The sequence below is a fragment of the Stegostoma tigrinum genome, chromosome 7 (genome assembly GCF_030684315.1).
Source record: "Stegostoma tigrinum isolate sSteTig4 chromosome 7, sSteTig4.hap1, whole genome shotgun sequence".
In the NCBI taxonomy this organism is placed as follows: Eukaryota; Metazoa; Chordata; class Chondrichthyes; order Orectolobiformes; family Stegostomatidae; genus Stegostoma; species Stegostoma tigrinum.
The window spans coordinates 18,092,250-18,114,439 of record NC_081360.1 but is presented as its reverse complement, the minus strand read 5'-3'; the positions used below and the strand labels follow the sequence as shown (position 1 = coordinate 18,114,439).

General features: G+C 41.1%; 1 protein-coding gene across 4 annotated transcripts in view; it reads right to left on the bottom strand.

The window, feature by feature from the left end:
• LOC125454046 (disco-interacting protein 2 homolog A-like) overlaps positions 1–22,190 on the bottom strand; it is a 236,731-nt gene that overhangs the window by 79,209 nt on the left and 135,332 nt on the right. For all 4 annotated transcript variants that reach the window (XM_059647072.1, XM_059647073.1, XM_059647074.1 and 1 more), the window contains 4 exons: positions 7,752–7,883; positions 5,860–5,979; positions 1,758–1,955; positions 1,402–1,493 (listed from right to left, as the gene is read on the bottom strand). In XM_059647072.1, coding sequence (XP_059503055.1) covers positions 1,402–1,493; positions 1,758–1,955; positions 5,860–5,979; positions 7,752–7,883 — 542 coding nt within the window. The remainder of the gene's footprint in view (positions 1–1,401; positions 1,494–1,757; positions 1,956–5,859; positions 5,980–7,751; positions 7,884–22,190) is intronic.

Below are 22,190 nucleotides of genomic sequence, written 5' to 3'. Positions count from 1 at the left end.
GCAACGTAGAACTAGTGGTGCCAGAGAGATGAGTGCTGGGGCCACAATTATTTACAATAAAGGCCAATATTCCATTTGTTACTTAAATATTCAGCTGCTCTATTCTTCCTGTCAAAATGCATTGACTCATTTCCCCACTTAACAGTCCATCTGTCAAGTTTTTGCCCACTTGCTGCACCTATCTGAATCCCTCAGCAGAATTGTTGTATCATCCTCACTACTGCCTTTCCACCTTTTTTGTGTCATCTGCAAACTTGACACGAGTACATTCACTGATTATCCAAATCATGACTGTAATATTGTAAATAATTGTGGCCCCAGCACTGAAGTGATACTTTACTAGTTACTGGTTGCCTGTCGAAAATGCCCACCTTATCTCGACTGTCTACCGTTCACAAGCCAATCTTCTATCCAAGCTCATACACTGTATCCTGCACCCTCTAACATGAAGTACAGGAACAACTGATTTATAGTTTGCAATCGAATTTCCACAAAAATCTCACCTTAGTCCATCTGCTTCACCTAAGACTTGACACATGTAAATGACGGTTCTGAGGTCAGGAATAGCTTCACCATGCTTTAGGTCACAAAGCAATCAGGAACAAAACTAACTGCAATTTTTGAGTAGTCTAATTCTAGCACCTCGTCACTACCCTGGCTAAAATAAAGGCATTCAGCATATGAATAGAGACTTTAGCAGTGAATGAATACACATCCCATTATATACTTCAAGTGAAAGGAAGGTTTACATTTATTTCACACTTCACATGATTGGTGGACATCCCAAAGCGCTCTATAACTAATGCAGTGTGCTTGTATATCACTGTTTTAAGAAATACGGCAATCAACGGTGCACTGCAATATCCCAAAAACAGAACAGTGAGTGATGATAACCCTAAAATCTTGCTTTATTTTCCATGATTTGCATTGAGAGATAAACATTGACTACAACACCGGGAAAAATCTTTTTGATCTTCTCAGAAGTGATGCCATAGCCCATATCCACCTGAAAGGGCAGGCTGGACCTTGATCTAATGCCTTTATTCAATAGAGAGCATCTGTGGCAGTGCAGAATTGGAAAGCCAGCCTAGGTTTTTGTGCTCAGGCCTGGAGTGGGATTTGAACCCACATGCTTCTGACTCAAAGACCAGACTGCTACCATGGTTAACACGACTAACCGGAGAGTCATCGCTCCAGCCTTCTAATTTGTAATCTAACTTTTTGCATTGGCAACCGAAATAGTGCTCCAGAGAAAGTGTGTGTCTAAGTATATGCAAGCATCAAGAAGGAAGCTTCAGTCAACTGTAATCCAGAAATTAGAACGATCACGTGTGCCTCCTCCATATTGTGACTTCTACAAGACAAAAAAAAACCCTGCAAATTCTGAGCAAGAATACTTACTCTATCACCAGGTCTCAGAAGCGGATCGTTCTTATTGCTCAGTTTATTGAGAAGTGTATAAGCTAGCTTGAGGCTCCGAGTCCATAGCTTCCCTGAAAGAGACAAAACAAGAGTCAAATATTAATTCTAATGCATTATAACATTTTCTTAGTTCCAGAAAGCAATGCCACACTAATGAGAAAGACAGTTGCATCACTTCATCCATCATAAATTAATATGATTTTACATAATGACATAATCCAGGATAAGATCACATTCATTCAACATTTGAATTAGAAAACATACTATGAACCACATTCAGATTGGTAGCAACAAATGTCTGTTATCATGAGTTTATTCAGTGGGCAGGTCCTTACCATAGGTAAGTGTGTAAACTGGCTTTCCTGCAGTATCCAATGACGTCAGACAAGCCGCCTTTGGTTGTGTTGTTCCCCATCTTTGCACAGCTGCCAGCAGCGATGGGGGCCAATTCGTCACTACACCTAGTGGATCTCCTTGTAATGGTGTGGTCTGAAGACCTTCTGGTTTTGGCTGATTAGGATCGATTTGTTGAACTTGAATTGAAGCAGGATGACAAAGATAAGCAGAATGTGATCAGCAGAACATACACGGCTGTACTTATTCTTAAAGGTGAGATCTCTGCCCCAGACCACCTTTGAGTGTTTTGAAATTGGACTAAACTGGCAACCTCCATTTTTAAAACAATATACTCACTCATCAGATGTGGGCAGTACTGGCTTGGCCAGCATTTCTTAGTCATTCCCAATTACCCTTGAGGAAGCAGTCGTGAGCTGCCTTCTCAAAAATCACTGCAGTTCCTGGAGTAGATACTTCCAGAGTGTGGTTAGGAAGGGAGTTGAAGAGTATGACCCAGTGGCTCAGACACTTAAAAATGCCTATTTAGACTGAAGATGGAAGACAAAAAGGACAAAACACATACCCATTCTGGCATGGTACATTGGAAAATTAAGGACATATACATTATCAATAAAAACAACTGAACACTGCAAATAATGACAAAGGATTTCCTCCTCTTCAACTTTCCAGATTTGGTTTCACACCTGGCATTTTTGTCAATTTCCCTAAGCCACCTATCATAATATCAATGGCTGAGCAATTCCTACTGGGGTTAATTGAAGACCTCCATTGTGTCAAATTCAGCATGACTATGATTCAAGATTGAGACAGCCTTATGACAAGATAATGATTAATTGTAGGGAGTGCAGGGGGGGGGGGGGGGGGGGGGGGGGGGTGGTGGTGGTGGTGGTGATTAACCAAGACCTCCCAGACACCAAAGGCTCATGGAAGGTGTTCGTAACACCAAAGAAGGTTATATTAATGGAGAGAGTTCTAGAAAGCAATTTAAACACTTGACTGACTGAGAACTTCAAATGAGGTTTTCGGAAACTGGGAGCTAATGGAGGTCATGGAAACACAGGGGAAGGACACAGAAGATGAGACAGTGAAACTTCTTTTTAGATTCATTCACAGGGTGCTGGTGCTGCTGAATAGTCCAGCATTTATTGCTCATAGCTCGTTGCCCTTATGTGGAAATAAGTTCAAGGTAATTGCGTTTTAGGCAAGTTTAAATGCAGAAATTAGATAATGAGAGAAAAGGCACAGATGATCATTTCTGTAGGTATGCTGATGTAGAATCAGAAGTGGATAATATTTTTGATGGAAAAGATATGGGGGCCTGAAGCTCACCTTTGAATCAAACGGGATCCAAACAAAGCAAACAATCTAATTCAAAGATATGTTACTGTCAGGAACAGGAATGCGTTTTGTGCCGAAGGCTTAAGACACACCGAGTGCTACTCCTACAAGGCATCAAGTCAGACAGTAGCATAACAATGGATGCAGTGAGGGCCCCAGAGTGAAGCAAGTTGTCAATGTTTGGGAATTCTTGGGAAATTCCTCAAGGAACAAGTTTAGGAAGAGAAACAATTGCTCAAAATGTGCTAGTCATGTCCCAACTAAAGTAGTGCAGATCTAATTGCAGAATATAGACGACCCAGCAAAATCAAAGCTATGGGGCAATGTGTCCCAAAGTCTAAACTTTGTTTCAATTTTCATCTGTTCATGAAAGAGCTTGCACAATCAAACTGAACTACTGCTGAAAACAAAGAAAATAATAAGATAAAACAATAAGATGAACATTGCTGTCAAAGACTTTTCTCTTACGTTCATCAGTAACATTTGCAACAACACAATGTCAGGGGAAAACCAACATTTATAGCATATGGGAAGCAAATGTTGACCGGTTGGTCAAGTGCAGCAATGAAGAATAACAATTAATGCTCATTGACAGTTAATTGCCAGGCTTGGTTACATTTAAGCCAGACAATTGGGCTGTGATTAGCTGGGGTATTCCTGAGAAGTGAGCCAGCAAAGGGGTGACACTAATTTTTTTGAGTCTGTGATTCTCGACTGTGGTTTACTACAAATCGACCTTTACTAGTCAGTATACACATCGGTGTTCCAACAGTTACAGTTCCACATGCGAAAGGAAGGGCCTGAACAGCAACCTCAAATAAGGCCCAAATCATTTGTTCATTGTGCAAAAACACAGGGTACATCAAAGCATTGTGAGGTGATCGCTACCCTAACGAGATCATTTCCTGCTGCATCTCACACTCACAGAAAGCCCCCGTCAGTCACTCTAACTCCTCAAAACTTTGAGCAACATGTGAAGTTATGGGGGCAATTTGACCCAAAGTCAAAACGTTGTTTCAATGTTCATCTGCTTATGAAAGAGCTTTCACAATCAAACTGAACTACTGCTGAAAACGTAAAGAAGAAAAACTTGCACAACTGTTTCATAAAGTTACTATGATGCAGTGGCAACATCCAGTGCTAGTCATCAACAGGATGTGGCTGTCAGGCAAAAACCACATTCTTTCTATCAGACAAATGCATAGCAGGTATATGACTTTTAAAATTGGTGTGATATCAGATACACAAGTCCCAAAGTACAACATATCCCTCTGGCCGTCTGCACCAAGTACTGACCGTACCTAACATGTGTAAACTCAATAGTATCCAACTTCAGATGAGAATGTGCAATTAAATAACTTTTGCCAAATAATCCTGAATGTGCGAAGAATTATATGGACAATGAATTTAGGACAATTGGTTGAACTTAGTGTGGCATTCTGGCATGTACTAGAACATGCATATATTAAAATTGAGGTCCAGTTCTTTACAGACAGAAAGAACATGTATACACATTGTGCCTGTTTCAAGCAAAAATGGGAGGCAACTATTTGCTGGTTCATTTTTCAGGGTAATGCCCAGCCAGAGGCCACCCTGTCTAGACTGAAATGTAACAAAAGTCCAGCAATCAACTACCAATTCAACGTCGATGGGAACATTCTCCATGGCACCATTTCTACCAGGGTCCACTTGCCAATCCATCAGCACTCTCCTCAGTATAAATATTGGTTTTCCCCTTACTTTGGCTTTTGCATTGTGCGGATGAGAACAACATGAAAAGGTTTGACAATTATGTCACATTTCAGCAGTTAAAACGTGTTCTATCAAATTACCTTTTCAAATAAAATCTCTATATTAATTGAGAATATTGAGCAAAAAGAGGAAGGAAAATTGAACAGAATGATCAGCCCATTACACTGCATCAACCTCTTAAATTTTACAACTTCAATCACAGAAAAAAACAGAAAAATTAGTGGTCAAAGAAACTGATCGATGATTTAAATTTTTTGAAATTTATTGGGATAGAAGCATGATCGGTTAGGTCAACATCTGTTGCCTATTCCTAATTAACCCTGAAATTTTTTGATTGAATTAATTCATTGGATGAGGGCATTGCTTTTCGGCAGCATTTGTTGCCCATCAATCATTGCCTGGAGGGCAGTTCAGAGTCAACCACCTAGCTGTGGGTCTGGGGTCATATGTACACCGGATCAAGTGGCAGTTTCCTTCCCTAAAGTGAACCAGATGAGTTTTTCCAACAATCAGCAACAGATTAATTGTCACCACTAGATACTCAATTCCAGATGTTTATTGAATTCAAATTCCACCATCTGCCATGGTGGGATTTGAACCCAGAATGTTATCTTGGTCTTTCTAACAGTCCAGCGATAATACCACTAGCCTCTGGTTCCTCAACAAATGAAATGAGTGACTTGCTGGGCCAATTCCAACAACAGTTAAGATCAGAACAGGACAGCACATTTCCTCCCTCAACGAGATGGATTTTTACAATAATTGATGATAGTTGTCTGCACACCTACAAGGAGACTGGTTTTATATTCCAGATTGATTAATTCAACTTCAGCTCCACCAGCTGCCCCTGACCTCTGATCCCAAAGCATTCACAAGGGTCTTCTGATTTATCAGACCAGTGGCATCACCTCTGCACCTTCATCTCCCCAACGAAACTGTGACTATTGTACGAGTTCCCAGAAGTTCTCATCTTCATCAAGAATCACTAACCTTCCAACTGTTCTTCAAAATCATCAACAAAGAATTCTTTTAGTGGTGGTCGCTTGGGTCGTTTGAGTGTGTTCAGAAGTTGTTGAATTTTTGATGAAACTCTGCTATTTACAGGCACACCTGGCAAAATGAACAAAAGAGACATTCTTTCAAACAGTCCTCAAAAAATCTGCTGCGTTGGCCATTTTTTATTTTGCTTTGAAGGCTACAATTTTCAATTGTTAAAGAACACAAAGGCACAACACTAAAATCTAGGTGGCACGGTGGGTCAGTGGTTAGCACTGCAGCCTCACAGTGCGAGGGACTTGGGTTCGATTCCTGCCTCAGGTGACTGTCTGTGCAGAGTTTGCACATTCTCCCAGTGTCTGCATGGGTTTCTTCCGGGTGCTCCGGTTTCCTCCCACAGTCCAAAGATGTGCAGGCTAGGTGGATCGGCCATGCTAAATTGCCTGGAGTGTTCAGAGGTGTGTGGGTTATAAGGCGATGGGTCTGGGTGGGATGCTCCAAGGGGCCGTGTGGACTCATTGGGCCAAAGGTCCTGTTTCCACCTGTAGGGAATCTAATCTAGTTCAGGAGAAAATTTGTATACTTGTTAAAATAATGCAAGTAAAGCATTGTTCAAAGGTTTTGCAGCATTATGGGTGTAGTTGATATATTAGACTGCTATGTAGCATCATATTCGACCTCAGATTGTTTATAGTATCAGACACTGTTACGATTCATATCTATTATCCTGGCACAGTGGTAGTACACTTGTCTTCAAGTCAAAAGAATCAATGTTTCAAGTGTTAGTCCAGAAATTTCAGCATTAGTTAGAGATAAACACCACAGTGCAGTACTGCTGGATATGTTACTGCCAGAGGTTCCATTACTCTGACAAGACTGGAGGCCAGTATGTGACTTTTCCTCTTGGATTGAAAGTGGGGATCCCAAAGCATGACTTCAAAGAAATGTGACTTCCTTTTTTTCTAATCTCATGGTAAATTTTTATTGGTGAATCAACAGCAACAATACATTACTTCACTATTCTGACATTGCTCATGGCCCTTCATGTGTGCTAATTGTCAGTTACAATATTTATGACATTCAAACACTTATGAAAGGTTTCCCTGACTCAGAAGCATCTTGAAAGGTCCTGATAAATCTGAAAATTTATGGCAGTCAAGATTTAATTGTGCTCAGTTTTGATTAAAGATCTCTTTTTCTAATGGCCAGGGAGCTGCATGAAATAGGTTTGAATGCTCTTAATGCAGAGTGTAGTGGTGGATCCCCATAATGCATTAAATTCCTAAACAAAACACTACAGATGGTGCATATCAATTACTGAAGATAGAAAATGCTCAACAGATTGGGCAACATCTTTGGAGACTGCAACAAGAGCGAACATTTCAGATCAATGCGTTAAGATCATAACATTCTGATGAAAAGTACTTGACCTAACGCTATTTAGTTTCTGTCTCAACAGAGGTCTGATTATCTGTGTTTCTCACAGCTTTATGCATTTTCTTGTATCAAATGATGACAGATTAACAATCTGACTCAAATAAAACACAAAGGTGCATGAAACCAAATGAAAATGTATAACTTTAGGTGCTGCTCATTTACACCTAAGTTGTAGAAGTGAAGAATGCATAATTATGCATGTCCTTTCATAGACAACTTGGAAATTATTTGCTCAGTAATGGAATACTCAGTTGAATTTGTTTCTGAAATGAAACAAAAAAAATCACTAACCACCCAATTCCTGCCAAAAGAACCTCCATTTAAAAATTGAGCCCAGTTTGCTTAATTAGATTCTGATTCCAGTCATGAATTTGCTTTCAAGCCAGAGTTCCAGGTTCCTCTTTCCTCATACAACTGGAACGTAATGTTCAAATCCCAAACAAACTTACCATCAGCAGTTTCCATCTTGTTGCTGTTGAAACCACGAGGAACTCCACGAACTGAAGAAACCTGTGGCCGCTCAAAGTGGGGAGCACGCTCTGAGGCGCCAGTGGTCACATCTGGTGGTGCTGAGTGGTTATCTGAATATGAAATAAAAAGAAACATTAAAATATTGACTTTTATCAGATAGCAACTGAAAAATAAATTTTTTGTTTGTTGCATTTGCAACATTCATCTTACTTTACACTTAATTACCCCCTTGTCTTTCTACAGGTCAAGAGGAGCAGGCTATACTTGATCAGCAGATTTTCATAGTCACGCGTACACTGTGACAATGAGTGGCAGTATGGTAGAGACAAAGAGATTACAAAATGGCTTAATCCTTTCCATATCCAACGTACACACAAAATAACTGTTAGGGAAGAGGGGCAACAACAAAAACTAGGGTCTAAAATCATGACCAGTCATCATAAATCCAGTAAGGAAGTCAAGAACTCAAACTGGAGAGAAGTGAACTCTACTATCACATTAACTGATAAGCACATTACGATAGTATCATAGAATTACAGAACTCCTACAGTATGAAAGCAGGCTATTCAACCCATCGAGTCCGTACTGCTCCTGCAAAGAGCATCCCACCAAGACCCAACCCAACACTACCCATGGCGGACCCACCTAGCCTTCATACCCCTGGACACAACTGGCAATTTAACATGGTCAATCCAATTAATGTCAACATTGTTGGGCTGTGGCAGGAAATTGGAGGATCTGGCAGAAACCCACAGAGACGGGGAGAATGCACAAATTCCTCAAAGGAAATCACTCAAGGGTGGAATCGAATCCAAGTCCCTGGCACTGTGAAGCAGCAGCATTAACCACTTAAGGAGAAACTAGGTTAAGTATTTAAGGGAGAAAAGGAATAAAGAATGATTTTTTGATAAGGTTACAAAGGGAAGTGAAGTAGGAGGAGGCTTGTGTGACAAACACCAACATTGGCCTGCTATGTTAATTCACCTTGGGAGTGTGTGGTAAAACCCGGAGTAAACCTCGATGCATTTTTTAACTGAGATATGCTAAAACTCAATGAGTTTTGGCACTGATCATGCAACTATTTCAAATTTTAAAACTTTTTTAAACTTAAGTTTGGAACACAAACAGGAAAAATTAACAAACATAAGTAACATGAAAGAGGTATGAAAAATACGAAAAGCATGGAAAAATGGAATGAGGCCAAGATCAGAAACTTAGCAATACTGCTCAAAGAGAATGTTTCCACTCAATGGCAACTCAAAACATTCAAAGTCAGTGGGCTCAATGAACTTACACAAAACAAGCCTGAAATGATAACAAGGCAGATCATGCAAAAAAAGTGACGCACGACTTGTGAGTGGCTGACGATGTCCCACCGTACGAAATGTATAATTGTAGAATGGTACAGCACTAAAGAGACTATTTTCCAAATCATGACAAATTAAAATACTTATTCGAATTGTCATATTTGACAGACATTTTCTCCCCCAAAGTCCTGTGGGTTTTTTTGTCCCTTAATCCATACATCTCCTTTGAAAGTTATTATTGAATTTACTTCAGTCACATTACAGACAGTACATTCCAGATAATTGTGTAATATCTCCAGACATCACTTCTCATTCTTTTGACAACTCTCAGGCCTGTCCTGTGCTTACTGACCCTTCTGGAAGAAATGTATAGACATTATTTAACAGAGAAAACCAATTATTATTCTGAGCAGATCTCCTGACAACTTGGACTGCTGAGCCATTTCTCCAGTGTCATGACCCATGAACCTTGGCACCATTTTCTAAGTCCCCTCTCCAGCCTCTGGAAATCCATCCGCTGAAGTGTCTTAACTAAGATTACTAATAATGCTCTAACCAAACTTACCAGTGTTTTTTGAAGGTTTAGCATAATCTTCTTGCTTTCACATTCCAAGTCCCTCTACCAAGCCGGCAATTCTGCAAGCTTTTTGAACAGCCTTTTCAACTTGTCCTGCGGCATTCAAAAGCCTGCATATGCATTCATAAGGTCTCTGATCACACACTCTAATTGCAACATTGCTACATTTTGCCCTCTCCTCACCTCAACACACATTTAACCACACGATCTCTATTACTTTAAGGAACTCAACTGAGTGAATCAAACAAAATTGGCCTTTGGTAATCTGGGCTGGTTGTCTTTCATCAGCCATCACTAGAAAGCAAGAGTTGATTTTAGGCCTAAATGATATTCCATAGCAAATTTAGCCGACTTGTCACTGTTAGATTTATCCCTGTCCTCACTTTTCAACAGAATTGTAACATTTGCGATCCTCTAGTCCTGTCACAGAGAGTAAGATGGTAAGATTTCCCCAGGGTCCCAAAATTATACATTTAACCCGTATCCTATGCAGTTTGACTGCCTTGAATACTTTGAACACTGCCAACCTTTTGAGCATGTCCTCGTTAGCTAATTTTAACTACTCTCATTTTTCTATTACAACATCCTTTACTCGAACGTTAAGATCATTGCGCTTTTGAAAATGGGATAAAAGAGATCCTCAAATATCACAACCTTCGCAAGAACAATTGTCTTCTTAAGGTGAAATGACCAATCATGCTTTACCGGCTCCACAAACAAGCATCATTAGCTGTTGTGAACCCCCTTCTTCTCCTCTCCCAACCCCATTCTCTTTCATGCTATTTTGACCAAATAATCATCCAATGCCTTCTTGAATGCCTCAACACAACTGGCCTCCAACACGTTTCCACATGACAAGAGTTTTCACACAGTACTCTGGAATCCACACCACTTGAATCCAGGTCCTCTCATTTTTGTTCCTTTCATGTGTGGGAACAGCTATTCTCAATCAAATCACCCCTCCAGTCCTCTTGTCTCCAAACAAGTTGTCTCCACGTTCAAACTACCCACAAAACAGGCATGTCTCATTCCTGGAACTGTTCTTGTAAATCATTTCTGTACTCAAACATACACAAAGCTCCAGCTGAGGGCTAACAAGCAACTTTTACATGTTTAACATCACCATCATTTTTTCTTCGGCTCTTAATAAAGGCGACGACACTTAACGCTTCATTAATTGCTCTCTCTACCTGTCCTGTCACTTTCATTGATGTACACACAGATACACCCAGGTCTCTCAGCTCCTGCACCCCCTTGAAAATTGTCTCTCTTTTCTGCTTTGGGAGCAAGAACAGTCAAAGACTAAGTGTATTTCTCCACTAAACCTCATCTACCTACTCCAGCAACCTATGTGTCCCTTTAGAGTTCCACACTGTCCATCACAGAGTCTACAATTATTCCAAGATATGCGTCATCTGCAAACTTTGAAACTGTACTCTAATGTTACGACACCTTTCCGCACTTTACTCTAAATTTGCTCTTTTCACTTGCATGATTTAGTGTGGTATTGTTTATTCCAAGCAGTGTAAAAGCTCCTGTATTGCTTCCCCAATTCTCAACAAATAATAAATCAGAACTTGAAAATAAAGAAGTTCACCCACACACCACATACAGAAATCACACAAGTCTGAATTTTTAAGAAGATGCAAAATCTCAGCACAGATTCCAAAAAGTTTGAACAATGAGGAAAAAAAACAAGGCAACAGGAAGCCATTTTCTTGTGGAAAGGAAAAAGGAAACACAAGGATTATGCCTTGATATCCTTTAATTTTTTTTACGACCAATCTTACGTAGAGAACATTAAGAGAGGTATTTGGATGACCTCTTTGCAATATCATTTTTAAAAACACTATAATATCATCACTTGTTGATTGTAACCCAAGAGTTTTGCTTCAAGTGAAGAAATCTTGCATTCAACAGACAGAGCTGAGCAATCCCACTGTAATAAATCATACCAAAACTGAGGCCCTGCCACATCCAGGCATGAACAGTAGTGAACAATTAAGTAACACGAAGAAGTGGTGCCTCTAAAATCACCATCTCAATGGCAGATGAACTCAGTGTATCAATGCAAAAGACAGGGTTCACGTATTCGCAACTATCTTCAGCCAGAAATACCAAGTGGATGATCCATTAAGGTCTCCTCCCAACAACACTAGCCTGTCATTCTTGCACCAATTCATTCACTCCGAGTAAAATCAAGAAACAGGTGAGACAATAGTTACAAAAAGACCCTGAAATACTCCTGAAGAATTGAGCACTGGAATGAGCTGCACCGTTAGCCAAGCTATTCTTGTGAACTTGCAACTCTGGCGTTGAGATGGTAATGTGGAAGTGGCCAACTAAGTTCTGTTCACAATAAAGGAGGACAACTCCAGCATGGCCAATTACTGTCCCATCACTCTAATCCTAATCAAAACAATTAGAAGTGTCACAGATCGTGCTATCAAACTGCACATGCTCGGCAAGAGCTGCTCACCATTCAGTTTGGATTTCATCAAGGCCACTCTCCTTCTGACTTTCTAGCTTCTGTCCAAACGTAGGCAGAAGTAAGCTCAAGGTGCAGGGTGAATGACTGCCATTGACATCAAGATAGTATTTGACCAAATGTGGCATTAAAGAGCCCTTGGAAATCTTGAGTCACAGAAAAACAAGGAAGAACACTCTCCACTGCTGGAGTCATACCATGTACGAAGGAATATTGATATAGTTTGTGGAAGTTAATCCTCTCAGTTCCACAAAATGGTTGCCCAACTTCTTCAGGGTGTTGACTTTGACCCAACCATCTTCCAATACAGGAGTTACATCTCCACTTTAAGTCCCAAGTGGGATGTACACTGATGTTTGCACAAAATTTGGTACCAATAGCAACTCCTCAGATACAGAAGTAACCTGTGCCCATATTCAGGATGGCTTAGGCAATATTGAGGTTTGGGCTAAAAAGTGGCAACTGATATTTTGGCTACTCAAGTGCCAAGCAATTAGTGTTTCCGCAAGAAAGAATCCAATCCTGAACATTCAATGGCATTACCATCGGTGATTTCCCTCAGTACAACATCCTCTATGGATACCATTAATCACAGAAGTGCCAAAGGCCAACTCATAAATACTGCTGTGGCAACAGGAACAGGGAAAAGGCTGGGAAACTACAGCAAGAAAACCATCTTCAAAAGCTTGTTCTTCAGTTAAAAGGAACAAATCAAAATTGTGATGAAATACTCCCTACTTCCTTGGATGAGAACAGCTTACAATAACTCAATAATCATAACACAATCCAGGATAAATTGCTTATCAAGCAGGTTGCGATCTATGACATTAAAAAGTTCACGGTGCGTCATGGTAGCTGCACTCACCATTTCAAAAATTGTACAGAAGTAACTCACTAAGTCTCCTTGAATCGGACCTTCCAAACTGGAGACCTACCCAGTCTAAAGACAACAAACGCACAGCAACATCACCACCTGCAAGTTCCCCACCATTTCTCACCATCCTAACCTGGAATTATATCATCTTTCATTTACTGTCAGCACATCAAAATACTGGAGCTCCCTTCGAAACAGCACTGTTGGAGTAACTACACTAAATGAACAGCAGTGATTCAAGAAAACTATGTCAAATGGAATTAGGGACACAGATCAAATGCTGACTTTGTGAACATCAACATTGCAGGGCAAAAAAATACTCTAGCCAAACCAAGGTAGTCAATACAACATTAGTAAATATACTTAAGTAATTAAGCAGTATACTATTTCGATCACATTACTCGTGCTGTACTGAAGAACAAATGTTTACTACCGGCTTTACATACATCATAGTTTGCAAACAAAATATAAATGCTTCAATGTGTCATATTTGGGAGCATAATAGTTTGCTCCGTTTAAAGGTTGAAATGGCATTCCTAAATGTCCAGAAAACTTATTTATCATACAATGAAAATGCAGAATTCCTTCCAATAGTCAAAAGGCTATTCCAAATAAGGCTTTTTTTCCCCCCCATTGCTTGGTCAATCACATCACGAACAAAGGCCTCTCTCCCACGAAGTGTTAATGCTGAATTAGTAACATGTCATTCAAAAAAAATGCACCCCATCCTTAAATGAGACTGCTAAAATTCATGAATGTAGTGTCGAGCAAACACACAATGCTTTGAGTGATAGGTGAGTTGGTACTCACATTGACAAAAATAATACAAGTTCTGTTCTCAGCTTGCCAGCACAGACAAGTGCTTCCCCACAAGCATCTAAGATAATTCAAAAGACAGTCATTGCTTGTTGAGCTGCTCACAGATACAATCCAATTGCCTGTTTAGGGGGGGCTGTTGCCCCACGTTTTCCACTGACACTCTTGGAAAAAATACAAATGAATACAAAGCCAAAAGCAGTAAATTCAATATTTAAAAGCAAACAGCAGTTTATTTACACCTAATTTTTGACATTAAGAATTACGCAAAAATAGGATGTCATGTGTGATTATTTTCAAATTGCTGATTTGAAACACCCCATTCCTAACTGAGGTGTGATCAGCTTCAACTTTCACTCCAAATACTGGGACTAAAAAAATTTGATGACACAAATTAGAGCCCCAATAAAAAATATGTAGATTCAGGGATTTAAAAACTGATAACTTAAATAACCTCACGTCTTTCCTCGGACACACACACACTCCAAGATTCTCTGCATTTCATTAACAGCCCAGAAAAAAAACTTGAGCTTCCTTCTGTTCAGAACATGACCTGTGAGCAGCAACAACCGAGGCAGTACATACTGTACGCTGGGCACATTGGTGCTGGGTCCACTGTCTTTAGTCATTTATATAAATGATTTGGATATGCATGTAGGTGGTGTAGATAGTTAAGTTGGCAGATTACACCAAAATTGGGACCTTAATGAGATGGGCCAATAGACTGAGTGGCAGATGGAGTTTAATTTAGATAAATGTGAGGTATTGCATTTTGTAGGACAAATCGAGGCAGGACCTGTACAGTTAAAGGTAAAGTCACGGAGAGTTGCCCAGAGAGAATCTGAAGTGCAAGTTCATTGTTCCTTGAAGGTGGAGTCGCAGGGAGACAGGGTGGTGAAAACAGCATTTGGTATCCTTACTGCATTGAGTACAGGAGTTGGGAGGTCATGTTACAGCTGTACAGTATATTGGTTAGGCCACTGTTTGAATATTGTGCGCAATTCTGGTCTTGCTGCCATAGGGAAAATGTTGCGAAACTTGAAAGGGTTCAGAAAAGATATACAGGGATGTTGTCAAGGTTGGAGGGTTTAAGCTATACGGTGTGGCTGAAGAGGCTGGAGCTATTTCCCCTGGAGCATCAGAGGCTGAGGGGTAATCTTGCAGAAGCTTATAAAATCAAGAGGAGCATGTATAGGGGGGAATAGCCAAGGTCTCTTTGCTAAGGGAGGGGAGTCTAAAACTTGACGGCATAGATTTAAGGTGAGGGGAGGAAGATTTAAAAGGTGCAACTTCACACAGAGGGTGGTGCATGTATGGAATGAGCTGTCAGAAGAAGTGGAGGAAACTGGTGCAATAACATTTAAAATGCATCTGAACGGGTAAAAGTGCAGGAAGGGTTTAGAGGGTAACGGCCGAATGCTGGCAAATGGGTCCTGATTATTTCAGGATATTGATCCAACTCTTCTGAGCCAGCCAAAGGTCTGTTTCAGTCCTGTACATCTGACTCTATAACTCAGTACCAAGGAGCAACAGTCGGCCACTCAGCACTTGAAACCTATTCTGCCATTCATTATGATCATGGCTGATCTGATTTTAATCTCACCTCTATATTCTTCCGTGTCCTCAATAATCTATCATCCCCATGGTAATCAAGAACCTATCTATAGAACAGAGAACATTACAGCACAGTACAAGCCCTTCAGCCCTCGATCTTGTGCCAACCTGTCATACCAATCTGAAGCCCATCTAACTTTGCATTCTGGTTACTCCTACCAAAGTGCATCATCTCACACTTTTCAGCATTCAACTCCATTTGCCACCTCTCAGCCCAGCTCTGCAGTTTATCTATGTCACCTACATCATCCTTCGTCACTATCCACAACTCCACTGACCTTAGTGTCGTCTGCAAATTTATTAACCCATCCTTCTACGGCCTCATCCAGGTAGTTTATAAAAATGACATGGACTATTCCATGTACATCCATATGCTTGTCCAATGATGACTTAAATGTACCTAAAGTTGGTGCATCTACTACCGTTGCAGGCAAAGCATTCCATTCCCTTACTACTGAGTAAAGAAACTACCTCCGACATCTGTCCTATATCTTTCACCCCTCAATTTAAAGCTATGCCCCCCTCGTGCTCGCCGTCACCATCCAAGGAAAAAGGCTCTCCCCCTATCCAACCCTCTGATTATTTTATATGTTTCAATTAAGTCACCTCTCAACCTTCTTCTAATAAGACCTTCCCTCCATACCAGGCAACATCCGAGTAAATCTCCTCTGCACCCTTTCCAAAGCTTCCACATCCTTCTTATAGTGCAGTGACCAGAACTGTATGCAATACTCCAAGTGTGGCCGCACCAGAGTTTTGTACAGCTTCACCATAACCTCTTGGTTCCGGAACTCGATCCCTCTATTAATAAAAGCTAAAACACTATGCCTTCTTAACAGCCCTATCACCCGGGTGGCAACTTGCAAGGATCTGTGTACATGGACACCGAGATCTCTCTGCTCATCTACACTGCCAAGAATCTTACCATTAGCCCAGTACTTTGCATTCTGGTTACTCCTACCAAATTGCATCACCTCACACTTGTCTGCATTAAACTCCATTTGCCACCTCTCAGCCCAGCTCTGCAGTTTATCTGTGTCACCTACATCATCCATCACTATCCACAACTCCACTGACCTTAGTGTCGTCTGCAAATTTATTAACCCATCCTTCTACACCCTCATCCAGGTAGTTTATAAAAATGACAAGCAGCAGTGGACCGAACACCAACCCTTGCGGTACACCAATAGTAACTGGTATCCAGGATGAACATTTCCCATCAACTACCACCCTCTGTCTTCTTTCAGCAAGCCAATTTCTGATCCAAACTGCTATATCTCTCGCAATTCCATTCCTCCGCATTTTGTACAATAGCCTACTGTGGGGAACCTTCTCGAACGCCTTGCTGAAATCCATATACACCACATCAACCGGTTTACTCTCATCTACCTATTTGGTCACCTTCTCAAAGAACTCTAAGGTTTGTGAGGCATGACCTTCCCTTCACAAAACCATGCTGACTATCCCTAATCAATTTATTCTTTTCTAGATGATTATAAATCCTATCTCTTATAACCTTTTCCAACACCTTACCAACAACTGAGGTAAGGCTCACTGGTCTTTAATTACCAGGGTTGTCTCTACTCCCCTTCTTGAACAGGGGAACATTTGCCATCCTCCAGTTGTCTGGCACTCTTCCTGTTGACAATGACGAGTTAAAGATCAATGCCAAACGCTCTGCAATCTCCTCCCTGGCTTCCCAGAGGATCCTAGGATAAATCCCATCTGGCCCAGAGGCCTTATCTATCTTCACACACTGTAGGATTTCTAATACCTCTTCCTTGTGAACCTCAATCCCACCTAGTCTAGTAGCCTGTATCTCAGTATTCTCCTCGACAACATTGTCGTTTTCTAGAGTGAATACTGTTGAAAAATATTCATTTAGTGCTTCCCCAATCTCCTCTGACTCCACACACAACTTCCCACTATTATCCTTGATTGGCCCCAAGCTTACTCTTGTCATTCTTTTATTCCTTAAATACCTATAGAAAGCCTTCGGGTTTACCCTGATCCTGTCCGCCAACAACTTCTCGTGTCTCCTCCTGGCTCTTCTGAGCTCTCTCTTTAGATCTTTCCTGGCTACCTCGTAACCCTCAAGCGCCCTAACTGAGCCTTCACATCTCATCCTAATATAAGCCGCCTTCTTCTTGACCAGAGATTCCACTTGCTTCGTAAACCACGACTCCCGCGGTCTACAGCGTCCTCCCTGCCTGACAGGTACGTACTTATCTAGGACACACAGGAGCTTTTCCTTGAATAAGCTCCACATTTCTAATGTGCCCATCCTCCGCAGTTTCCTTCCCCATCCTACGCTCCCTAAATCTTGCCTAATCTCATCGTAATTGCCTTTCCCCCAGCTATAACTCTTGCCCAGTGGTATACACTGATCCCTTTCTATCAATAAAGTAAACGTAACAGAATTGTGATCGCTATCACCAAAGTGCTCACCTACTTCCAAATCTAACACCTGGCTGGGCTCATTACCCAGTACCAAATCAAATGTGATTCACCCCTTGTTGGCCTGTCTACATACTGTCAGGAAGCCCTCGTGCACACACTGGACAAAAACTGACCCATCTATAGTACTCGAACTATAGTGTTCCCAGTCAATATTTGGAAAGTTGAAGTCCCCCATGACAACTACCCTGTCTCTCTCACTCCTATCTACCTCTGCCTTTAAAATATTTAGAAATTCTGCATCTACTGCCTTTTGAAGGGAATTCCAAAGACTGTCTAGCCTCAAAACTATTTTCCTCATCTTGGTTTTAAATGGGCAATTTTTTGTTTAAAAAAAAGCTATGAGCTGGAGCTCTAGATTTTTCCACAGGGGACATGTACTTTTAACACTGACCCTGTTGAGTCGCCTCAGGATCTTCTATGTTCCAATTAAGTCTAAACTTCTTTTGAGGCTTTTCCTCAGAAGAAATCTGCTCATTCTGGGTATCAGTCTCAAACCTTGTCTGAACTGCTTCCAACACATCAACATTCTTCTGTAACCACGGTGACTAGCACTATACACAGTACTCCAGAATCAGTCTCACTAAAGGCCTATGTTAGTGCAGCATCTTGGCTTGACTCTTGCATTCAATCTCCTTGCAAGAAATCAAACCTTGTTATAAGCTTTTCTGATTACTTGTTTGTATGCTCACCTTCGATGATTCATACACTTGGACATTTGCATCTCAGAGCTCTGCAATCCCTCACGATTAAGATAATAGGCTTCTTCTTTCCTCCTCCTACCAAATTGGATAATTAATCACTTTTCTTCCATTTGCAAGAACTTTGACCACACAACCTATCTATCCCCCTTAGTAAACTCAAATCCACTTCACAACTCACTTTAAGTACTTTGCATCACAACAAATTCAGCAATCAAACCTTCAATGCCCTCATCCACCAAATCAGGAAGCAAATTGCACTCAGTTTCCGTCAGTCTTCATAAATTGTATCAAGAGCAATATGAACATTCAAACATAGATGAGAAAAATATCATAAATAACTTTCAGGAACCATATTAAAACAAGAAATTTGACATCACCCAAGTATAAAGCTTGTTTTCCAGTGAGATGTAATTTTTAAAACTTAAGAAAAAAAAAACTGAAGATGCAGACACAAATACAATTATCAGGGGTTTTAGCAATGATATTATAGTCAAGAGGGTGGGATAATGTTCAGAGAGTTGGTGCAGACTCAATGTCCTAAATGGTCTTTTTCCATTGGGATTCAACGATTCTATGATTCCAGAGTTATGACAACAACTTGCGGATTCCCATGATCAGCTGTGTATAATTGGACGCTAAGAATTGTTGTCAGCTACAGAGTAGTAATGATGGCAATTTCTAACAGCTACTGCCACCACAAAATCCAGGTGACTAAATTTAATGCTCATGAAAACATCTTCAACTTGAAGACCACAGAATTATTTGAAACAGATTGCTTTCATGGCTAGTGTGAATAACTAAACATAGACAAATTCACAGCCTTCATAGTCACTTAGCTGTGGCATATATTTTCTGCAACTCTACTAGCTATGAGAACATCACAAGGCCTTCATAATAAATTAAACTGCATTTATTTCAAAGCAAGAGACCTAACCTAAGGGCAGATGAACTCAGGGCATGGTTGGGAACATGGAACTGGGATAAAACAGTAACTACAGAGATGTGGCTCAGCCATGGACAGGACTAGCAGCTTAATGTTCCGGGGTATAAATACAATTTGGAAGGATGGGGGGGAGGGGGGGGGGGGGGGTCGGTGGCATTTTTGATTAGGGATAACATTACTTAGGGAGGATATTCCTGGGAATACGTCCAGCGAAATTATTTGTGTGGAACTGAAAAATAAAAAAGGAAATGAATCACCTTTCTGTGATTGGACTACACACACCCCCGATTATTCAGCAAGAAATTCAGAAACAAATTTGTAAGGAGGTCTCAGCTATCCGTGAGAATAATATACTGGTTATGGTCGGGATTTTAATATTCCAAGCACAGACTGGGGCTGCCGCAGTGTTAAGGGCTTGGATGGAGAGGAATTTAAATCTGCACAGGAAAATTTTCTGATTCAGTATGTGGATGTAACAACTAGAGAATAACCTGTTCTTGGGAAACATAGCAGGGCAGGTGACTGAGGGTCAGAGGGGGAGCACTTTGGGCCAATGTCCATAATTCTATTACTTTTAAAGTCATGATGGAAAAGGGCAGACCTGATCCAAAAGTCAAAGTTCTAAACTGGAGAAAGACCAACATGTACGGCATTAGGCAAGAACTTTCACAAGCGGAGGGGGGCACGCTTGCAGGTTAAAAGGGACAGCTGGCAAACAGGAAGCCTTCAAAAATAAAATGAGATAACAAAAGTCAGAGACACTATGTTCTTGTTAGGGTGAAGGGCAAGGCTGGTTGGAGGAGGGAATGCTGGATGACGAGAGAAATTGAGTTTTTGGTCTAGAAAAAGGAAGCAGATGTCAAGTATAGACAGCAGGGATGACTGAATCCCTTGAGTAGTATAAAGCTGTAGAAGTACAATTAAGAGGGAAATCAGGAGGGTTAGGAGGGTTAAAGAGAATCCAAAAGGGATTCTACAAACACAATCAAGGACAAAACAGTAACTAGGGAGAGATTAGGGCCCCTTGAAGATCAGCAAGGTCATGTGTGGAACCGCAGGAGATGGAGAAAGATACTAAGCAAGTATTTTGCACAAGTACTTTTCAGTGTTTAATGTGGAGAAGGATGTTTAAGATAGAGAACATGGGGAAATAACCAGTGACTCTTGGTAAATATCCACATTGCAGAAGTGGTGGCGTTGGATGTCTTAAAACGCATAAAGGTGGATTAATCCCTGGGATCAGATCAGGTGTACCACAGAGCTCTGTGGCAAGCTAGGGAAGTGATTGCTGGGGCCCTTAGTGAAATATCTGCGTCATCAATAACCACAGGTGAGGTGCCAGAAGACTGGCAGTTGGCCAACGGTGTCATTTTTTGAAAAGTATGGTACGGTAAAGCCAGGCAACTTTTTAAACTGGTGAGCCTGATATCAGTGGTGGGAAAGTTGATGGAGGCAATCCTGAGGGACTGGATTTACATGTATTTGAAAAGACAAGGACTGATAAGGGATAGTCAACACAGCTTTGTGCACTGGCTTGAGTGTTTTTGGAGAAGTAACAAAGCACTGATTAGGGCAGAGCAGTGGGTGCGATCTCTATGGACTTCAGTAACGTGTCCGACAAAGATTTCCACGGTAGACTGGTTACCAAGGTTAGATTACACGGAATGCAAAGAGAACTAGACATTTTAGTACTGGCTCGAAGGCAGAAGACAGAGGGTCATGGTGAAGGGTTGTTTTTCACACTGGAGACTTGTGGTGAGCCATCAAGATAAGTGCTCGTCCACTGCTTTTCATCATTTGTACAAATAATTTGGCTGTGAACAAAGGAGGTATGGTATAGTTGGTTGCAGATGACACCAAAATTGGAGGTGCAGCAGATATCGAAGGAGACTACCTCAGAGTAAAACAGGGCTTTCGGCAGATGGGCCAATGGGTCGAGGAGTGGCAAGTGGACTTTAATTTAGGTAAATGTGAGATGCTGCATTTAGGAAAGGCAAATCAAGGCATCAGTTAGACACTTAATGCTAAGGCCCCGGGGACTGTTGCTGAACAAAGGGACTTTGCAGTGCAGGTTCAGAGTTTCTTCAAAGTGGTGTCGCAGGTAGCTAGGATAGTGAAGAGCCCGTTCAGTATGCTTACTTTTATTGGTTAGTGCCTGAAGTATAGGAGTTGGGAGGTCATACTGCTGCTCTACAGAACACGAGTGAGCCACTTTTGGAATTCTGCGTTCAATTCTGGCCTGTTATCGGAAGGATGTTGTGAAACATGAAAAGCAGTTCAGTAAAGATTTACAAGGGTTGCCAGGTTTGGAGGGTTTGAGCTATAGAGAACGGGTGATTAGGCTAGGGCTATTTGTCCTGGAGAGTCAGAGGCTGATGAGTGACCTGATAAAGGTGTATAAAATCGTGAGAGGTATGAATAGGGTGAACAGCCAACACCTTTTCCCCATGGCGTGGGAGTCCAAAACTGGAGGGCATAGATTTAAGATAAGGGGAGGAAGATTTAAAAAGGGAACACAAGGCGGTTTCTGTTTCTCGCTGCCTAAAATATACTTAGCTCGTGCATCAAGTGGCCCTGTTGTTTTGAGTGGTGGGTGTGTGGAGGAAACACGAGCCAGGAAGAAACAGAAATTCAGAC